The 19,582-nt window shown below is 39.7% G+C and overlaps 2 protein-coding genes and 2 non-coding genes across 4 annotated transcripts in view; 2 read left to right on the top strand and 2 right to left on the bottom strand.

Annotated features, from left to right (window-relative positions):
• Positions 1 to 6,577, bottom strand: part of zgc:113232 (uncharacterized protein LOC541546 homolog) — a 39,067-nt gene extending 32,490 nt beyond the window's left edge. Inside the window, exons 1-3 of the mRNA XM_039806533.1 lie at positions 5,305 to 6,577; positions 1,178 to 1,262; positions 502 to 567 (exon numbers count right to left, since the gene is read on the bottom strand). Coding sequence (XP_039662467.1) covers positions 502 to 567; positions 1,178 to 1,262; positions 5,305 to 5,325 — 172 coding nt within the window. The 5' untranslated portion in view covers positions 5,326 to 6,577. The remainder of the gene's footprint in view (positions 1 to 501; positions 568 to 1,177; positions 1,263 to 5,304) is intronic.
• Positions 629 to 700, top strand: trnap-ugg. Its single transcript has one exon. It is a non-coding gene; the product is annotated as a tRNA-Pro (tRNA).
• trnap-agg lies at positions 1,956 to 2,027 on the top strand. Its single transcript has one exon. It is a non-coding gene; the product is annotated as a tRNA-Pro (tRNA).
• Positions 6,578 to 7,979: 1,402 nt separating the features above from the next.
• Positions 7,980 to 16,258, bottom strand: snrnp48 (small nuclear ribonucleoprotein 48 (U11/U12)). The gene is made up of 9 exons (XM_039806534.1): positions 15,996 to 16,258; positions 15,241 to 15,354; positions 13,844 to 13,904; positions 12,935 to 13,015; positions 11,920 to 12,102; positions 11,524 to 11,645; positions 10,131 to 10,228; positions 9,877 to 9,999; positions 7,980 to 8,209 (listed from the first exon to the last, which is right to left on the bottom strand). The coding sequence occupies exons 1-9, from the start codon at positions 16,134 to 16,136 to the stop codon at positions 8,128 to 8,130; spliced, it is 1,005 nt and encodes a 334-aa protein (XP_039662468.1). The 5' UTR covers positions 16,137 to 16,258; the 3' UTR covers positions 7,980 to 8,127.
• Between the last annotated feature and the right edge of the window lie 3,324 nt (positions 16,259 to 19,582).

Genomic DNA, 19,582 nt, shown 5'->3' with positions numbered 1-19,582 from the left:
GTCTTAGATTTTGGATATCGTAATATCGTGAAATGACACAAGTGTTACCTGTCCCTAGTTTTAAATATGTAGCCTTTAAAACCAGGGACAGACAACACTTTTGTCATATCAATAAACGATATCCCAAAATCTATATCCAATCTATCTGTCAAAATATCGATACTATTCCCAAGAATCATTAGATGTAGCCAACACATCTACAAATGATCTGTGACATGTGAAAGTGTTCCTAAACATATCGTAATTTGTATTTGTGCAACTACAGTAAAAGTGATTTAATTTGTTGAACTTACCAGACTGTTCTCTAATTATTATATACACATTAATGATGATTATTTATCAAAAATCTCATTGTGAAAATATTTTTTTGTAAGCATCAAATGTCAACCCTACAATATCGCCGCAATATCGATATTGAGGTATTTGGTCAAAAATATCGTGATATTTGATTTTTTCTACCTCTACCTCATGTGTAGCTGACTTTGGGGTCCCTGTACTCACCTGGTTGAGGAGAGGCTGAGTTGTCGAAGCGGTCGACCATGGAGCCTTCATAGGTGTGTTCCTCACCTGGACAGACACGTGAAACATAAGTCAGACCTGATTTTACTGTAAGGGTTTGAGTGGAAGTGGCTCGTTGGTCTAGGGGTATGATTCTCGCTTTGGGTGCGAGAGGTCCCGGGTTCAAATCCCGGACGAGCCCTCTATTTATGACAAAAAAGTTTCATAAATATTACTTTTATAACTATAATGTGGAAATTAAAACTTGCAAAATGTACAATGATGTGTGAGTGGAAAGTAGAGAATAACAAAATAAATGCAATGCAAGAATCACTTATGTGTGGCCAATATGGTATTTAAAAAAAAAAAAGTTCAAATACAAAGAATTCAGCAGCAAAAATACTTTTTTTTTTTAAATTTTGGCTGCCAATCAGACTCAGTAAGAAAAGTTCAAATGAACCTGTAAATTCTGGTAGATTATGATGGATGTTTTAAATAAGCATTTTTTTTTTTTGTATAACTGTAAAATTTTTTATTTTAAAATTTTTTTTTTTTAATTTTTTTTTTTTTTTTAAAAATATTTTTTTGTTTTTTTTTTTTTTTTTTTTTTTTTTTAAAAAGGAGAAAAAATATTTATAAATGTTAATGAAAAATCACAGCAGTGTGTGGCAGCTCTGACCTGAGTGGTATCCAGAATATTCATCCTGGCAGAGAGAAGAGACGACACAGAGCAAGAACACAAGCAGCCCTGAGAGGAGAGACGCCTGCAGGGGGAAAAACACATTTACTCATTTAATACCATCTACCGTCTTTATGGAAACCAGAACAGCATCAAGCAGATACTCTGGAACAGTTATCAGACCTGTTTTGGATATTTGGCAGTTAACCAGTAAATGTGGCTCCTGATTTTCGATCACTGACTGACCTGAAGATGATAACAATTTAGACTTACTGAGAGGTGTGTAGAAACACCTGGTTCGTCCAATCAGCTTTTTTTTGGGCGACAATACAGATTAGCGCCGCCTGCTGTTATGGAGACGTATTACACGCTCAAGTCGGCGTCGCTTCGGTGTGTTCTGAGGCACTGTTTGGACCTCGGGGAGCCGACCGATCAGTCCGACTGGCTTTTCTGCCAATGGTCAGCCGTCGGGTTGGTGTGTCGGGGCTTTAGTTTGTGAGATCAAGGCAGTGTTCTGCGAGGTATAATGCCATTTTTTGTAAAAAGGAGTCTGGTGGCTTTGAAGAGAGCAGAGATAACGGCTTCAGTTCTCCTTCATAAAGGTCCCTAAAATGCTGCCTGCTTCTCCAAACCGACCGGGGGCGTGCCGACCGCCATCAATGCTGTAGCTAACACACTTACTGTGGAGAATTAGCACAAACAACCACACTTCAAAACATCTGAACTATCCCTTTAACTATGGCATGTCACAACTGGTTCTGTGGAGTGAGCAGCATATGGCTCGTTGGTCTAGGGGTATGATTCTCGCTTAGGGTGCGAGAGGTCCCGGGTTCAAATCCCGGACGAGCCCTCTCTTTGGAAATCTCAAAGACAAACTAGATTATGGATGTCTAACTTGCTGTATGTAAAACAGCATTTGTTTGTGGAAACCCCAGCGCCCAAACCATGATTCGTGTTGATGATTGCAGATTTAGGTGCAGCCATGATGAATCCGGCTTAAACATGTGGTCATCTCCCATAAACTGGCACCAAAACAGCAGCAGGCGTGATCAAGTTCCTTCAGTGATGGCCTTCCTGACTCTGCCGTCTCAGGGAGGATCAGAACAACGTTCATAAAGGGCCGCCCTGCGGCTGCTGAGAGTTTGTGCTGCTCAGATGAGACTCTGCTGGTGCTTGGGTGAGAATCAAACAGACAGAGAGGTTTCTTTGTCTGAGTGAAAACCGCAGAGTTCTTCTCAGACTCATCTGACATTCCTTTAACTTCACTTGGAGCCTGAACACCACCCGTGGGGGGAAAAAAACCTAAACATTTAACGGTGCTGGAGAAGCTGAACAAAGGACCAATAAACTGAAGGGGATTGTATTTTCACAATAATCCCAATGTCCTCGTGTGCTTTGTGAAATCTCCGTTTGAGCTTGTGAGAAATTAGATTTTGGAAAAGGACATTATGAAAGCTGAAATATTTAAACCCTCCAAACTTCAAATCAACTATACATGACTCTGTTTAAAACTTTAACTTTAATTATCCATTTAGTTAAAAGTAGAGCGGTAAAAGTCATTAGTTGTCAGTCATGGCTGGCAATTTTTTTTATATTTTCAACAAATTCCATGAAGAGACCAATGCTGACACTTTGTTTTCTTTCAAAAGAAATAAATAAATAAAAAAGTTAAAATGCAGCAAAGAGTAGAGGCAATGTATGGTTTTGTTAGACAATAAACAGAAAAGGTGGAAAGAATACAAAAATTAATGAGTGTTTAACTTGATCTACAGGGTGTATGCCGGTAGCAGAAAGATATAATGAAATATTATTTTAAGATCAAATATAAAGACGTTCAAAGCATGTTTTTGTACAAATAAAATTGGTGGGTTACAACCAGATTCTTTCTGAGGGCCAGTTCAGTATTACACTATACTGCAAGTCAACATGATTTCTTTTTGTTGCCAAATTTCAAGAAGTTTTATCCTAAAACACTCTTTCTGCCACCAGTGTTTCTGTGTTTGCTGTACAGTATGATGCTATAAATTAACACCTACTAAAGGTTAGTTTCGGCAACCGAAGTCAACTGTAATGGGAGTATTAGGCGAAACATGTTGCAAAAACACTAATAATCCTGACCTGCAGGACCTCTGGGGCAGGGAGGTGAGACACTCCCTACATTCGCTGCATGCTCTTTCATATTTAACATCTTCTCACGGGTTTTTGTGGTTTGTTTCGTGCAACATCGCTGCTGTAAAATGCCACATCTTTTGACATTTCAGGGTGTTTTGTTTCTTCATTTCCTTTTGGGCCTCAAATGTCATTATTTTCACACGGATGGTACTTTACTTCACTAAATAAAAATGCCTCACTTGAGTTTCAGGGGAAATACAAATCCATACATATATCCTGTAAAAGATCAGGCTTGAAAAATGCCACAGGCAGCCAAGTGACGAAATCCAATCGGTCATCATTAACCACAACGGAAAATGATCCACAGAAATGCCCTCTCAGCAGAACTCCCAAGCAAAGCCAGACAGCCCTTCATTGTTTCACACCAACTTTTGACATTTCAGGGTGTTTTGTTTCTTTATTTTCACACGGATTGTACTTTACTTCACTAAATAAAAATGCCTCGCTTGGGTCTGGCCGGTATGCACTTTCTGGGGTAATACAAATCCATACATATATCCTGTAAAAGATCAGGCTTTGATATGATGCATCTTTCAAGAGAAAAATGCCACAGGCAGCCAAGTGATGAAATCCAATCGGTCATCATTAACCACAACGGAAAATGATCCACAGAAATGCCCTCTCAGCAGAACTCCCAAACAAAGCCAGACAGCCCTTCATTGTTTCACACCAACTGACACCAACATTTCTCAGCACGCCTGAGTGTGATGCATGACGCTGAGTAAGTCCCTCGGTTGTATTGAAGAAAGGGTTACGCAGGTAGCAGAAATGAATAATAAAATACTATTTTAAGAGCAAATACAAACACGTTTAAATAAAGTTTTTGCACAAATAACTGCTGGGTTTCAGCTACATTCTCTCCGCAGGTCGGTTCAGTATGACACGAATTTGGTTTATCAACAACTGTTTGTTTTTTTCCCCAACACAGAGTCAGGGAAGTATAAAGATTTGTTGGAATTACACTACCGGTCAAAAGTTTGGGGTCACTTAGAAATGTCCATTACAAACAGAATACCTGCTGAGATCAGTTGCATTGGTTTTTTCAACCAGGGCAGCAGTTTCCAGATTACATTATGTTCTTACATAATTGCAAAAGGGTTCTCGACTGTTGTAGAAAGAAGTGGCTGATCTTTAATGCAATATCTACATTGCCCATTATCAGCAACCATTCATCCAATGTTCCAAAGGCCCATTCTGTTCACTAATCTGATATCATTTTAAAAGGCAAACTGAGAAAACATTGGAGAACCCTTTTACAATTATGTAAGCACATAATGTAATCTGAAAACTGCTGCCCTGGTTAAAAAAACAATGCAACTGATCTCAACTGATAATCTGTCTGTAATGGAGTGGAATGGAAATTTCGAAGTGACCCCAAACTTTTGACCGGTAGTGTGTGTCAATGAGTTTTCAAGGCTGTGAAACCTCTGATCTTGCTCCTGGAGAAACAAACTAAATCGAACAAAGAGACCGCAAATCTGCTAATATTTAAATGTGGAAAGGAGGAATACGCTTATTAAAATGTATTTTTAAAAATACTGATTTTAAACGCCTGGTATTTTGACACTTGTAAGGGCTTGTTGACACCCTGGGAAACACTTCAGACTGAAGATGGAAAACCCAAACCTTTGCTGGATCACTTTTACACTCAAATGTCCAGCTACTGTTTGTCCCGTTTATAAACCGCTGAACCTGGACAGTTTCTTTGCTCTACAAGGTGTCCCATTGCTGTAACCAACCACGTTGCAACGGCTCTGTCCAATTTCTCCAAAAGTAAACAGTCCACAACTGATACGTGTACACAATTTTCTTTCCATTAACTCCCCAAAAAATCCTTTTAATTTAATCCCAGTTGACTCAAATCAACTATTATTCCACCGCTGCTCCCATCAGGGGGCTAAAACAGACACCCAACCTTCAGGGCCCCTGGCCAAACCCAGACCGTCCTCTCTTACCTTGTCGCTGGAGGCTCCCATGGTGCTGCAGTCCCCTCAGACCAGACCAGATCCTGCACAGGACTCTTTCAGGATACAGACGAGGATAAAGAAACGACCTGATTTAGCTTTCCCTGAGCAGCTCTCCTCACAGAATTATCACCCCGATGGTTCCCCCTGTCCTGTCTCTGTCCCCTCTCTGTCTCTCCAGGATCCCTCAGGTTCCCAGGCACTGACGGGATCCTCTCCGACTTTTTTTCTTCTTCTTCTTCTTGTCGTCTATCTCTGTGCCTCAACAGGGTGAGAAATACCTGAGCCAGAATACAGCATCGGCAGAGAACACACAGGGAGAAAAAGAGATGGATGGATTTTCGCAGAAAATTCATGCCAGCAAAGTCTTAACTTTTAACCTACATTATTCTTTTCACATTTTAATATCTGAAATCTCCACCACAAATGAACTCTTTTGCTTACAACTTGCCACCACATTTCACTGAAAACTGTTTAGTGGTTTATGAGATATCCTGCCAACAAACCATAATCTTCATGCCAAAAAGTCAACTTGTAACACGTCAACACTTTACACTTTTGCAAGAGGCAGCAAACACTTTATCTTCAGCTCAAAATGGCAACGCAGCCCAATTTCTATACTGAACAATACGTTTTTATCTTGTCACAGTAACCTTCATTATATCAGAAGAAGTAATCTTTGTCAACATCAGGATACAAAAAGGTTTTGTTTTCTGAAAAATCCCAAACTTTTTTAACATAGGGCTTTCTTTTCTTTAAGATTATTGTCTGGGGGTTTTCCTTTGATTCTGTAATGACAGTGGATAGACAGGAAAGAGATGGGACGACACAGTAAAGGGGTACAGGTTGGATTCGAACCCAGGCCAAGGCCTACATGGGGCGCACGCTCTTACTAGGTGAGCTAGAGGCCACCCCAAACAGAGGACTTTAAAAAATATATTGAATGAAATAATCTGAAAAATAGAATGAACTAAAACTGTACAGTGATGAAAGAATTAAATTAGACTTAATTTAAATGAGCTAGGCTAAACTCCACACTGATCTGAACTAGAGCTGCAACTATAAGTTGATCAACAGAACATTTAAGCAACTATTTTAATAATCGATGAATCTTTTAAGTAATCTTTTGAGCAAAAAAAATGCTAAACATTTGATGGTTCCAACTCCTAAAATGTGAGAACTTGCAGTTTTACTAACTCTTGACATTACGGGAAAACAGAATATCTTAGATTTTTGGACTCTTGGTTAGACAAAAGATGTTGAATGATGTTGAAATGATGTTGAAAGATGTTGAATGATGTCATCTCGCCACTGTCGCACTGCTTGCTCTTGAGGGAATTACTGGAATTGTTGGGGCTTTGTAAATTATAGAGTGTGGTCTAGACCTACTCTATCTGTAAAGTGTCTCGAGATAACTTATGTTATGATTTGATACTATAAATAAAATTGAATTGATCTTGGGCTCGGGGGGAAAGGTGTTGTACATTTTTCATTGTCTTTTGTTTTTTCGACCAAAAATAGTCGTGAGTTGATGCCAATTGAAGCCTTTAGAGCAATGTTGCAAAGTTTGAGTTTATTCAGAAGCATGTATCTCTACGGGTGCCTGGCTAGCTCACCTGGTAGGGCGTGCGCCCATATACAGAGGCTCAGTCCTCGATGAAGCAGCCGCGAGTTTGTTCAACTTACAGTTAAAGAATCGTACGCGTTCCCCTTCACAAGTCTAGTGACAGCTCATTACATAATGTGTGATCTAATGTTAAAATGATGTCTTGAACATTTTAAGTAGCATCTTTTTTTACAAACTGGATTTTTTTTCTCTCCGAAAGACCTCTGAAACCCACATTTCAAATGAAAAGACTTCCCAGGATTCTTCCCAACGACTGCAGAAACCTTGTGTAAACACGTGAGGACACTGCAAAGTCAAGCCCGAAACCAGAGTGACCTTTGACCCCGTGACATGAGTGTGCCAGCTATGGCACTCCCGTCCAACATTCCACGTGGTCCGTAGTTGAAAACCACTCACAGCCAATCAGGAAGAGGCGCGTGGGGGATTAATCAATCATTTGTCAACTATTCAATTAGTCGCCAACTATTTAGATATTCAAATTGATCAGTTTGAGTCTTTTTATTTTATGTGGCATTTCTGCCTTTATTAGAGAGGAAAGCTGAGATACGAAAGGGGAGGGGGGACATACAGGTCGGATTCGAACCCTGGACCTTCTGCATCGAGGAATACACCTCTGCACGTGTGCACCCGCTCTACCAACTGAGCTAACCAGCGACAGTTGGAGTCATTTTGTATGAATAAAGAGTAAAAATTCTGTGATGTCAGCTTGTTAAATGTGAATATTGTTCTAGTTTATTCTCTCCTCTGTGACAGTGAACTGAATATCTTTGAGTTGTGAACAAAACGAGACATTTGACGACATCTTCTTGGGCTTTGGGAAACACTGGTCCACATTTTTCACCATTTTCTGACATTTTAGAGACCAAACAACAATAATCAACAGATTAATCGAGAAGGAAAATAATCGTTAGTTGCAGACATGGAATTACACTGTAAAAACTGAGAAGCTTTTAAAAAAGCAGTAGTATTAAAACATGATATGAAAAGAATATTTTAGATTTTAAAATGGTGTTTGTGAAGCACAAAAAGCTCAAAAATGTTGATGTTGCTGGTTCCCAAAACTTTATTCCCATTTATTTATCTCCCCTTGTTTATAATCTTAAAATGTTGTGACACCTGACATCTTCTGACCCGTAGGAGCCACAATGACCTTTGACCTCATCTGATCTGTTGTTGCTGATCCAGCACTAGCACTTCTCCCTCTCCTCTTTCTTTTTCTTTTTCTTCTTCTTGCGGTCGTGGTGGTGGTCATCAGGAGAACGGGAATCCCTGCAAAGATGCGACAACAGTGAGAATACGTTTTGTCACTTTCAGAAACAAAAGCCAGTTTTACCAATAAAGTTTTGACCAATGACGGTTGCCATCTGATATTTGTTCTACAGCTGCGTTGTAAGAAGTGAGTAACACTTTATTTATACAGCACTTTTAGAAACAGTTACAAACGCAGTTACAAAGTGCTTCACACACAGGCTTCCACAAGTTCAATTTAAGAGCTTTTTAAGAAATTTTTAATACCATTTAGAATGAAATTTAATACCAACTTTATGAACATACTGGCAAAAGTATGTAGAATATAATGGAATATCAGAAAGGATTTTAGACTACAAAAATAATTGTTTACCAAGTACTTGAATTTAATACATTTATTGTAGTAGGCTACTTAAAACGCATGCTTTCTGAAGAAACAATGAAGGAGTTATTTAATCTTATGAAAGGACAATACAAATGTTAGACCTTTGTGAACAAAATATAAGACTTTCTAAAGAAATGTAAGACTTTTAAGGCCTTATTTTTTGAATATTATATTTAAGACATTGTTAAGACTTTTAAGACCCAGCGGTTACCCTGTACATATGAAGAAATAAATAAAGAATAAAACATTACGTTTAAAATACAGCATAAAGGTGGTGCAGCCCTTTACACAAAGGCTAATGTATAAAGGTGGGTTTGTAAAAGACGTTTTAAAAAAAAAAAAAAAAGAGTCCAGAGATTCAGCAGACCTGACCGACTGAGGCAGAAGATTCGGGGGGGGAGCGAAAAAAAAAAAAAAAACCATCTCCTATGGTTTTGTAGTTGGAGCGAGGAACTGATAAAAGACCAAAGGGCGAGGATCTGAGTGGGCGTGTAGTGGAGTGAGGAACAAGGAGCTCAGAAATGTAGCGGGGAGGTCATGTAATGCCTTGAAGGATCTTAGACGGTATTCTATATGATTTTTTTTTTATACTGCTTTTATTTCTGTATTATCTGCTGGTTTGGAAATGACACTGAGTCACAGAAAAAGAATCAGAAAAAAACAGTTACAACTGCCAGCAAGTTGCTTGGCATAACACTACCGAGCATTGAACACATTTACAAAGACAGACTGGTGTGGTGAGAAAGGCCAAATACATTGTATGTGACTACACACACCCCCCTGGCAGCTCCTTTTAAACTACTGCCATCTAGGCGTCGTTTCTGCACCCCCCTTCTGACCAAGAACACATCCAAATTCCCTTTTGTACCACAAGCCATAAAAGCCTTAAATCAGTCAAAATAAGCTAGATGTCCAGCTGGCCTGGTCATACCCAAGGGTGTATAGTGTGTGATGATGTATGTTCCTCATGTTATGTCTGATGTAGGGACTATTTGTTTGTATCAAATGTCTGATGTCCTGTCATGACGTGCCTTGCGACTGTGCCGCAAACCCAACTGCCCCACTCCCACTACTACTACTACTACTACTACTACTACTACTACTACTACTACTACTACTACTACTACTACTACATTTCACGGGAAGCAAATAAAGGGATGCAAGGATTGGTGTGATAGTTAATAGTCTGGCAGCTGCATTTTGTACAAGTTGTTTTAAAAAAAGAAACTTATGTTAAGCATCCAGTAATGAAGCATAAAAAAAAACATCTACAAACAATATTAGTTAATTTGTCCTCTCTCACCTCTCCCTCTTCTTCCTCTTCTTCTTGCTCTCTCTGTCTTTGCTTCGCTCTCGGCTGCGATGGCGTCTGCTGTGGGAGTGGCGAGACTCTGACGACAGCGACCGCCTCTCATCCAGCCGACGCCTGACAGACAGAGAATATCAAATCGTTGACACAGTGCTCTAACAGATTATTTCTCGCTCCAAAAACACGTTTCATTTCCTTATTAAACAAAATGACATCATCGTCAGGGGGGTCACGGTGTTTTGTCGTACCTTTGGGAGGAGAGTTCAGATCTCGTCGATTCGTCCTCCTCTTCTCTCCACTGTCTGCTGAGCTCCTCTGAGTGGACGTTGATCACCTCTCTGATCACCTACAGGGTGATCACAGTCACAATCAATTAGTACCTTTATAAAGTTCATGGACAGGAGGAAGAGTTATGACCAGAAAAGTCATAAAAAAAACATATGCAGGCATTAAAGGTTGGTTACAAAAAATTAAAAAGGCCTTTAACTCTATTGGCGTGTCGGCTCGAGCCTTCCTCAGGGTGTAGTGATGGAAGATTTCTGTGCATTGATTGGTCAAAACAGCCAGTGTCCTGCGGCTTTACTACATTACTTGACGGATGATTTTGAACCCGTTTAAATTGCTTGCGAAAGGTAATGAGACGTTGGGTGCCTGGGTGGCCTAGTGGTAGAGGCGTGCGGCCATATATAGATGCTCAGTCCTCGACGCAGAGGCCACGGGTTTGTTGCCGACCTGCGGCACTTACCTGCATGCCATTCCCCCTCTCGCTCTCCCCTAAGCTGTCACAGTAAAGGCCTAAACGTGTGCATCCATGTCCCAGAAATGCTTGTTACTAACTTAGCACTGGGGAGCTTATTCCCCAGAGTCCTTATGTTTTTTCCAGCAGTTTTCCTTGGATTAGGGTGACACCTAAATCATGGTTGCAGCTGTCGCCGTGGTCGTGCTCTGCACCCTGCTACGCTCTGCAGTGCCCTGGTAAGTCCTGCTACACCCTGCCACTCCCCGCGGTGCCCTGCTACACCCTGTAACACCCTGCCGTGCCCTGAATTACTACAACTACTATTTCTAGTCACTGATCCATTATCTTTATTGTGACCGTTATTGCCAATGTTCATTACACCTCCAACTGCCACCGTCAGACACCGCCTACCAAGAGCCTGGGTCTGTCTGAGGTTTCTTCCTAAAAGCGGGTTTTTCCTCGCCACTAAATGCTTGCTCTTGGGGGAATTACTGGAATTTTCGGGTCTTTGTAAATTATAGAGTGTGGTGTAGACCTACTCCATCTGTAAAGTGTCTTGACATAACTCTTGTTATGATTTTATACTATAAATACAATTGAATTCAATGCCAAAAACAAGAATACAAAATCAAGAAAGGTAATGAGACGTGATGAGCGGGGGAGGGGGGGAACTTCTGTTGTGCGCTGGACTGTCAGGATCTTGAGCGATGGTGTTGAGCATTTGCTTAATGTTTTTTTTTCCTTCCTGTTTGCCTGTACCACCTGTCCTCAAGAACAAAGCCATTTGAACTCTGAAGATATAAACCAACAGCACAAGGATGCCTGAAAATGTGTGACAACATATAGAAGGGATTATGGGTAAAAAAGGAGCAGCCAAACATTGCCCTGTTGCTCGCTGGTACCTCGGTGTAGGACTTCTTGGTGATGTGAACGTTCTTGGCTCGGTAAGACTGACGCCGCCTCTTGTAGTCCCTCATCTCTGCCATCAGCTCCAGGTGAGTCTTTGGTTCGTTCTGTTGTTCATCTACACACAAACACACACACATTTTACCTGAGGGCAACGCTGAGGGGAAAAATAAACTGCCCTTTGTGTATTCACCAAAATAAAAGCAAAATGCGAAGCCAAACAAACTATTTTTAACAGTAATATTAGGGAACAAACAGCTAATAAGGAAGATTTTATGAGCAAAATTGTTGCGGTTTTCCCATGTACATGTAATCTGACCCAGTTTGGTTTTTGTATCATTCTGATGTTTGGGAGGCTTTTGGAAGTCTTCACCGTGATGTGCAAGTCTTACCCTTCTGGAGTTTGGACACCAAGTCTACGTAGAGATCGTCGTTGCTGGAGGAGGCCGCTTCCGTCTGCTGGTTGAGGACGCCGACCACATGATCGTACAGAGCAAGTCGGTCGGCCACAGTGAGGTCACACACCGCGCGCTTGTGGTTCTCAGGTACGTCGACGGGCTGGCCTGTGTACTGACCTGATGGAGGACCAGAGAAGCTTTACACACAAATCACTGTGCTTTAAAAAAACAAAACACTATTATACATCTGGATGTGGTCAACAGAACTCGTGGCCACGATACGAGTCCAGCTGTGAGCTTTTATCAATTGTTCATCTCCTTTTTTGTGATCAATATGGATCTAGTGATTGAAATCAGTAAGCGATCATGGCTTTTAACTGGAATAATTTCAGCAGCAGACTGCACAGAAAGAGGAAGGGACGTTAATATTATGCACATGAAGTCTTGTCTTGTGTATGAAGATTTTCCCCAACACGTAAAGGGAAAAGAGTTTGTTAAAATATGTATACGGTGTGTGTGTGTGTGTGTGTGTGTCCCAGCCCAGCCCTGGGTTTTTAAAAGGATATGATGTTAAAGGATACTACACGTAATCAGGCAAGCCTGAACCAGAGCTGCAGAACTTTCTAGAGCCCAGCTCCTCTCTAATACTCACCATTGTCACTGCAAACAGAACACACAACACACGGATAAGATACGTCAGCAGAAATATGACATCAAATAAAAACCAACAATCCCAAATCAAGAAAATATAGGTTCTTATTTAGTGGGATTCATATTTGAGGAGGGGGGGATGAGGCCGATTTAGGTCAAGAGGGAGCAAACAGCTGAGTAACGAGTAAGTGAGGATGGCACAAGATATTGCTCTGGTGACATCTAGTGGTTAGTCACCGCATCTGGAGTTTAAGACTAAACGTTAATGGATTATGAAATCTAACTATAAACCTATCTCTGGTCAGGACGCTATACATTTGCGCCTCTGACAGTGAACCTTTACAAGTTAAGCTCACACCTTGCCAGAAGACTCCCTCCATCCTCATCAGCGGTGCAGCAGACCTCGCCTGCAGGATCACCTGGTGCTGGGTGGATTTGTCTGAATGAAAGAAAATGACATGATGGCAACTGAAAAATGTACCAAGAAATGTACAAAGTGTGTTTTCCTGGGCAGGGCTGGTTAAACCAGAAACATACACGTTAACTTCTTTTTGTATTTCAAATCATCCCATAGTAAAAGATTAAAAACAAATTATGTTTTAAATGAAGAAACAATAAAAAGATCTTAGAAATGAAACAAGTATTTGATAGTCTTGCAGTTCTTTAAGTGTTTTCTTTCCTGTTCTTTAAACGTATCTTTAGAAAAAGTAATCCCAAAAACAAGGACAAGAAAAAAAAGGTAATTAGTTTTTAGGTACTTTTTATCTTCCCCTTTAAAAAAAAAAAATTATTGTCCAGAACATTTTGACTTTAAGCAGGTGATCTTTGGAGCTATATAACTTTATATAATAACAGTGGTTGTATTTTCTATGTTGTTATTTCCAGGAACAAAAGCATCATAATAATTTTATGGCCTTCAAGACATTTTCTTCAAATCAAAGCTCCTTTCCACAAGCCATCACCACACTAAAACACACACATACTCACTAGCACACCCCCACACGAACACACACACATTCACCTAGTACTTTTTGAGTGTGTATTTCTTTCTATTTATGATTGTTGTTTTACTATTAATGTCTTGTCTTTGTAGATTAATATCTATGTTACTGGGTGAACTGCTGCTAAAAATGTCATTCATTTTGTGCAATGACAATAAATCTTCTGATTCTGATTTAAAAAAGGAAAAAAAATGTCATTTTATTGCACCCTTGACCCAGATTATCTGAACTGGGATTTAAGATAACGGTAATCAATAATGACTCACCCATCGTGAAGCTTCTGACACTGCTGTTCTCATAACACACAGAAGGGTCGAACATCTCCGCCTGCAATAGAGTGATAAAACCCTTTTACTGCTCTCTTAATGATTAAGAGCATTACATTAACACACAGTTCATGGAGTACTGGTACAGATTGAGGTTGTAAAATACACCCGTAAAGGGAAATTTATAGTAAACGTCTGAAACGCCTTACTCATAACTAGGGTGGAAATCAGAGCTGGGTACCTCACGATACAATAAGATGGACGAAACATGATATCCCAATACAAAAATCCGGGGATAATCACAATATTGCTAGACAATCCTATAATTAATCATTTACTTTTACGAGGCAGTTCTTGCATATTGCGTACTCGTTCTTATCAATTTAGTTTGTCCCATCAATGGTATAAACGCCGAAGTGAGTCCAGACTTTGGACCTAAACGTGGCATCTGTTATTTTCCTCAAACTGCTGTCCGCCATCACCATAGACTGTCTAATACTAATGGACAGAGCATGTGTGACGTCACCCATTGCTTTGTGGAGATCTGCTATGAGTCGTCGAGTTTGCCATTACGGGCGCAGCCATCCTGGTTGGGAATGTGACGATTTTAGACAAGAAGGAGGAGCCATAGACTGTTGGTGCGGTATCTGACTGTGACATCAGCTGAGAGTTGGCAACGCTGTTTACACTCTACGTTACGTTACACACTTTCACTGGTAATCTGGATGCAACTGCTGCAGAAAGCTAGCCCATATAATTCGAGGTAAGATTTAGCTTCGCTAGGTTTTACATATATCTTTGTCCCATAGTTATATCACATATAAGACGCAAACTGTCAATTACATCATAGCCACGCCCTAACACACCTCCTGCTTTATCGACGATTTTAAAATCGAGACCATAATTCAGAAAATGAAGATCCTTCTGTGTTGCAGAAGACTTAAAACTAGCGATTGAGACCATAAAGTCATTATGAAAATGTTTACTGAGGTAATAAATCAAGTGAGAAGTGGGTCACTTTCTCATAGACTTCTACACAAACCGAACTCCTTTTGCAACCGCACGTGTCGCCCCCTGCAGGAATTCAGATAGAATGCAGGTTTAAGGCACTGCCGCATTTGCAGCACTTCACCAAATCGGATGCATTGTCCATTAATATTAACAGTCTATGGCCATCCGGTTGAAAACCTCTTCCTCTTCGGCTGGTTAACTTATGTTTAATTGTCTCTTATTCACGTGTTGAGCGCCTGTTTAATAATTACAATATCAATACGTGGCGCCAGCGTATGGATTCTCGTATCCCATGACTAAAAGACAACCACATGTTGCCATATTTATATTTTGTTCCACCCCTACTCATAACTTTCTACTTTGGACTAGAGCCGTGTGTATGTTACCTCCTCCTCAGCGGAGTAGCCCAACTTTCGGAGGCGGCAGGAGGCTTTGTGTTTCTCCATGCTCCTCACCGGGACTCTGTGGTTGGGGTCGTAGGGACACTGCTCCATTGCTTCCTGTGAAAACATAAAAAAAATTAAATAAAAAAAAAAGTTTTTAGATTTATTTTTAGATGACACACCCCACTCTGGCTCTGAGTTTCAGTCTGCACACACAAATATAAGTTTCATCTGATATTTCAGTTTATTTAGTCTTTCTATTAGTCTTATGATGGTGTTGTTTTTTTCTACTTGTTTTAGTTTTTCCCTTCTTTGTCTTCGTAATAAGGTATAATAATAATAATAATAATAATAATACTAATAATAATAATATAGTAATGTCTGGGTCAGGTCTCTCAGTTCTGACGACTTTTCTTTAGGATACTCTCTTTTTTGACTTATTATTAGTTTATTTTATTTATTAGGGACCACGTGCAATTTTAAACATAAATGTTACCATTTCATGCATTGTACCAGAGCTTCTTATATGTCTATGTCTATGTACCAGAGTTAGCCACAGGCTAATGTACATCTGCAGTCCCCTGGCAGGGCACAATACAAAAAACATACAAACAACACCGCGTTTCGGCAACTGAAAAGCAACGCTTTTCCTCCATTAAATTCTGAATAAGATAACCACGTCGTGTTATTTTTATTCGGAGAGACGTTAAAAACTAAACGCTAACGCTAAACTAACGTTAACCCAACGGGTTAGCTACCTGGTTGGAGTCGTCGAGCGACCATCCCAGCGTTTCAAAGATATCGTTTAGCTGCTTTTTGCAGTTCTCTGTGAACTCTGTCAGCTCCTGTAGACGGTCCAGTCGATCCTGAAGAGTCTGTGTTTTCAATGAGTCGGACATTGTGAGGTTTTAAGTCAAAATTAGATGATAATTTGTCCCAAAATCATCGGTGTTGTGTTTTCGCTGCACTTGCGGTAGCCATGTTCTGCGCGAGGTTATGACGTGTCACGGGGCGTTGGCGCCGGGAGAACGGGAGCGATGCATGCTGGTAGTTTAAGTCCACGATTTCATTATTTTATATTATATTATATGTTATATTATTTTATATTATTTGATCTATATTTTTATGTTATATTATTTTATACCATGTTATATTATTTTATATTATATATTTTTTTATTATTATATTATGTTATATTATTTTATATTATTTTATCTATATTTTTTATGTTATTTTATTTTATACCATGTTATATTATTTTATATTATATATTTCCATTAAAAAAAGAAAAACAGTCATAACAACCAGTACATTTTTATTGTTCGTTTCTGTTGTAAATCTCAATAATGACAATTGACAGGGAAAAAAAGACAAACAGCATGTCAAAGACACACATACACAAAAATATTGTAATAATATATATAAAAAACAAACAAATATGATAAATATGTGAATAATAGCTTTGTTTCCAGTGTTAACAGTCTGAACAGGACACGCTGAAAGATTCTCGGGGCTCATGTGGGGTACAGCTGGGCGTCTTGCAGCAGCTCAAGATCCAGCAGATCATCTGTGTATAAGTCCTCTGTTCTGAGAAGAGAAAAGACAGCCCCCATCTTTATAGACCAAACATACATGTGTGATTGTGTTACTGTGAACCACACTACAACTCTGTGTCACACAAAAAGGTTTTTACGCTGTAGAATCCATTTTATTTTTTTTATTTAACCTTTATTTAACCAGGTAGGCCGTTGAGAACAGGTTCTCATTTGCAACGGTGACCTGGCCAAGAAAAGCATAAGCGTGCAAGACAACATACAGTTTCACATTCAATACAATACAAGAATACAGAATACAATAGGCTACATAAAGTAAGGCATTACAAAGCAGGCGCAAAGTGAGGTGTAAGTAAGTCGATGGATATGCGAAAGTAATATGGTAATAACACAATATGCATGAATAGACAGTCTATATCACTGCTGAGATGTAGTAAAGAGTCAAAATACAGTGAGTGCAAATTGTGGTCTAGTTAGTGATATAGGTCAGTAATAACAAAATATGAATAGAAAGTCTATGTGAATGCTGAATGTAGTAAAGAGTCAATACACACTAGTGGTCTAGATAGTGATGAAGATCAGTAATAACACAATATGCATGAATAGACAGTCTACAGTATATAAATCCTGAGATGTAGTAAAGATGATGTACAATTAGTGCAAAGTGTGGTCTAGATAGTGATGTAGATCAGTAATAACACATTATACATGAGTAGACAGACTACAGAAATGCTGAAATGTAGTAAAGAGTCAATAAATAGCAGTTTATATTCCATATACCATAGAAAGAATAGCTTTAGTGGTACAGTCAGCATAACATAACGGTCATAAGATATTCCTACAATACTTACATTACTTCTAGAGTGTCTTCAACAGCGACCTCCTCCACCACCTCCACTCCAACCACCAGGTTCCTCCGAACTGCATGAGCAAAACAACGTTGTTACACAAATGTTGGGCACTTCTCTGTGGATTTAGTATTTTGATACTTTTATAGTATTTTCTCAGCACTTTGACCTGCTTTATAATCACAAAAGACTTGGAAATCTAACTTTTTACAACGTGGGACCTTTAAAATCAGAGTAAGAAACAGAAAATCTTTACAAAGCACACAATTTAACCCTCGTGTTGTGTTTGTCTTCCCGTCGACCGTGCAACTTTTTGTCCTTTCTGGGTCAAAATTTGAAATACATTTTTTTTTTTCAATGTTTTGGTCGTCTTTTTCGACACTTTTGTCGCTTTACCCAATGTTTCGGTCACTTTTTTCAACGTTTTTGTCACGTTCCCCCGACGTATTTAAGCCTTTTCTCAATGTTTCTCAAAGGTTTTTGTCATTTTTTCCGATGTTTTTGTGGGGGGTTTTTCTGCATTTTATTTATTTTTTTTACATTTTTGTCACTTTTTCTTACATTTTTGTCACTTTTTTCAACATTCTTTTATCAATTTGTTTTTTCAAATGCTATAAAACCAAATAAAACACCCACATTCAATGAAAGTAGTGAACTGATCATTTATTTAACTTGTGAAGAGCGTTGTATGGGACCATCCATGTTATTTTTGTTGACAATTTGGTTGAAAGAAACCCAAATTTCTGATACAGAAACTTTTTGAAAATGGGTCCACACAGTATAGGGTTAAAGGTCAGGTAAGCACTCACCTCCGTAGTAGACGTATGGAGATCCAGGCCAGCAGGAACCCAAACCTTCCGGTTGCCTCTGCCCATAACCACACACACATCGCTGGGTATCCATCCCGGGACCCTCCCAACAACGCCCGCCAGTGAAATGTGGTGGCCCGTCTCCCCCATCGGCACCGATCACAGCAGGAGGAACAGCGGGACCTCGCCCAGCCGGGCCGGAGCTGCTGATGATGATCCCTGAGTGGACCGGAGGTTCGGACCCTGACCGCTGAGCACCAGCAGTCCGACTGATGACGTCATCACAACCTGCACGTACAGGTGGGAAGTTGTTGCATAACTTGGTGTGGAATCAGCATCTGTCACTGATAAATAGCTCAAATTAAGGCTGTTTCTGTACAGCTTTTATCATAGATTTGATCCCGATGAAATTTTAACTATTAAATATATTGATTTAAATTGTACATTTTGTTGTAGTTCCCCTGAGACTGATCATTTATTTTGCGCCCGTTTTGGCTGTAAAAACTATTCATATTATAATGTTCTTTGTTTTAAATATTTCAATGAAGTGTAACTTAGAGTTGTTGATGTTTCTCTGCAAATGATTAACAAAAAAACATTTAAAAAACCAGGTAGTGTTCAGGTTAACCTGAATTGTATAAAAAAAAAAAAGCATAATCATTATTGCATATAAATGCATTTTATTCAGGCTTTAAAGACACATCAAGAACCCAAACATGCATGGCTGGTTAGTGCATGGGCTTGGCTTAGAGTTACAAGACATGGCCGAATCATATGTCTGATCCTTCTGTTTCCTGTATCTGCTGGTAAAACCTGCTGGGTTTGGACAAGGAATGAAGTCCCCAGTGATCAGCATAAAATGGCACACACACACACACACACACACACACACACACACACACACACACACTCGCCTGTGCGCAAGCACACACTCGCGTGTGCACACGCACACACAGATACACACACACACACACACACAACTCACACACACACACACACTCGCCTGCAAGACGCACACAGACACACACACTCACACACACACACACACACACACACACAGACTCACACACACAGACACACTGACACACACACACACACTCGTCTTTGCACACACATAACATACAGACACACACTG

Source organism: Perca fluviatilis, chromosome 7, assembly GCF_010015445.1.
Source record: "Perca fluviatilis chromosome 7, GENO_Pfluv_1.0, whole genome shotgun sequence".
Lineage (NCBI taxonomy): Eukaryota > Metazoa > Chordata > Actinopteri > Perciformes > Percidae > Perca > Perca fluviatilis.
This window is presented reverse-complemented; position numbering and strand designations above follow the sequence as displayed.

Bases quoted from the DNA above. Each gene is read 5' to 3' on its own strand.
- snrnp48 (XM_039806534.1), bottom strand. From the start codon at position 16,136: ATGTCCGACTCATTGAAAACACAGACTCTTCAGGATCGACTGGACCGT. The intron at 13,905-15,240 runs GTAACATACACA...ACTCTATTGCAG, and splicing joins GCTACTCCGCTGAGGAGGAG to GCGGAGATGTTCGACCCTTC. The intron at 11,646-11,919 runs GTAAGACTTGCA...GTTTGTGTGTAG, and splicing joins GGTGTCCAAACTCCAGAAGG to ATGAACAACAGAACGAACCA.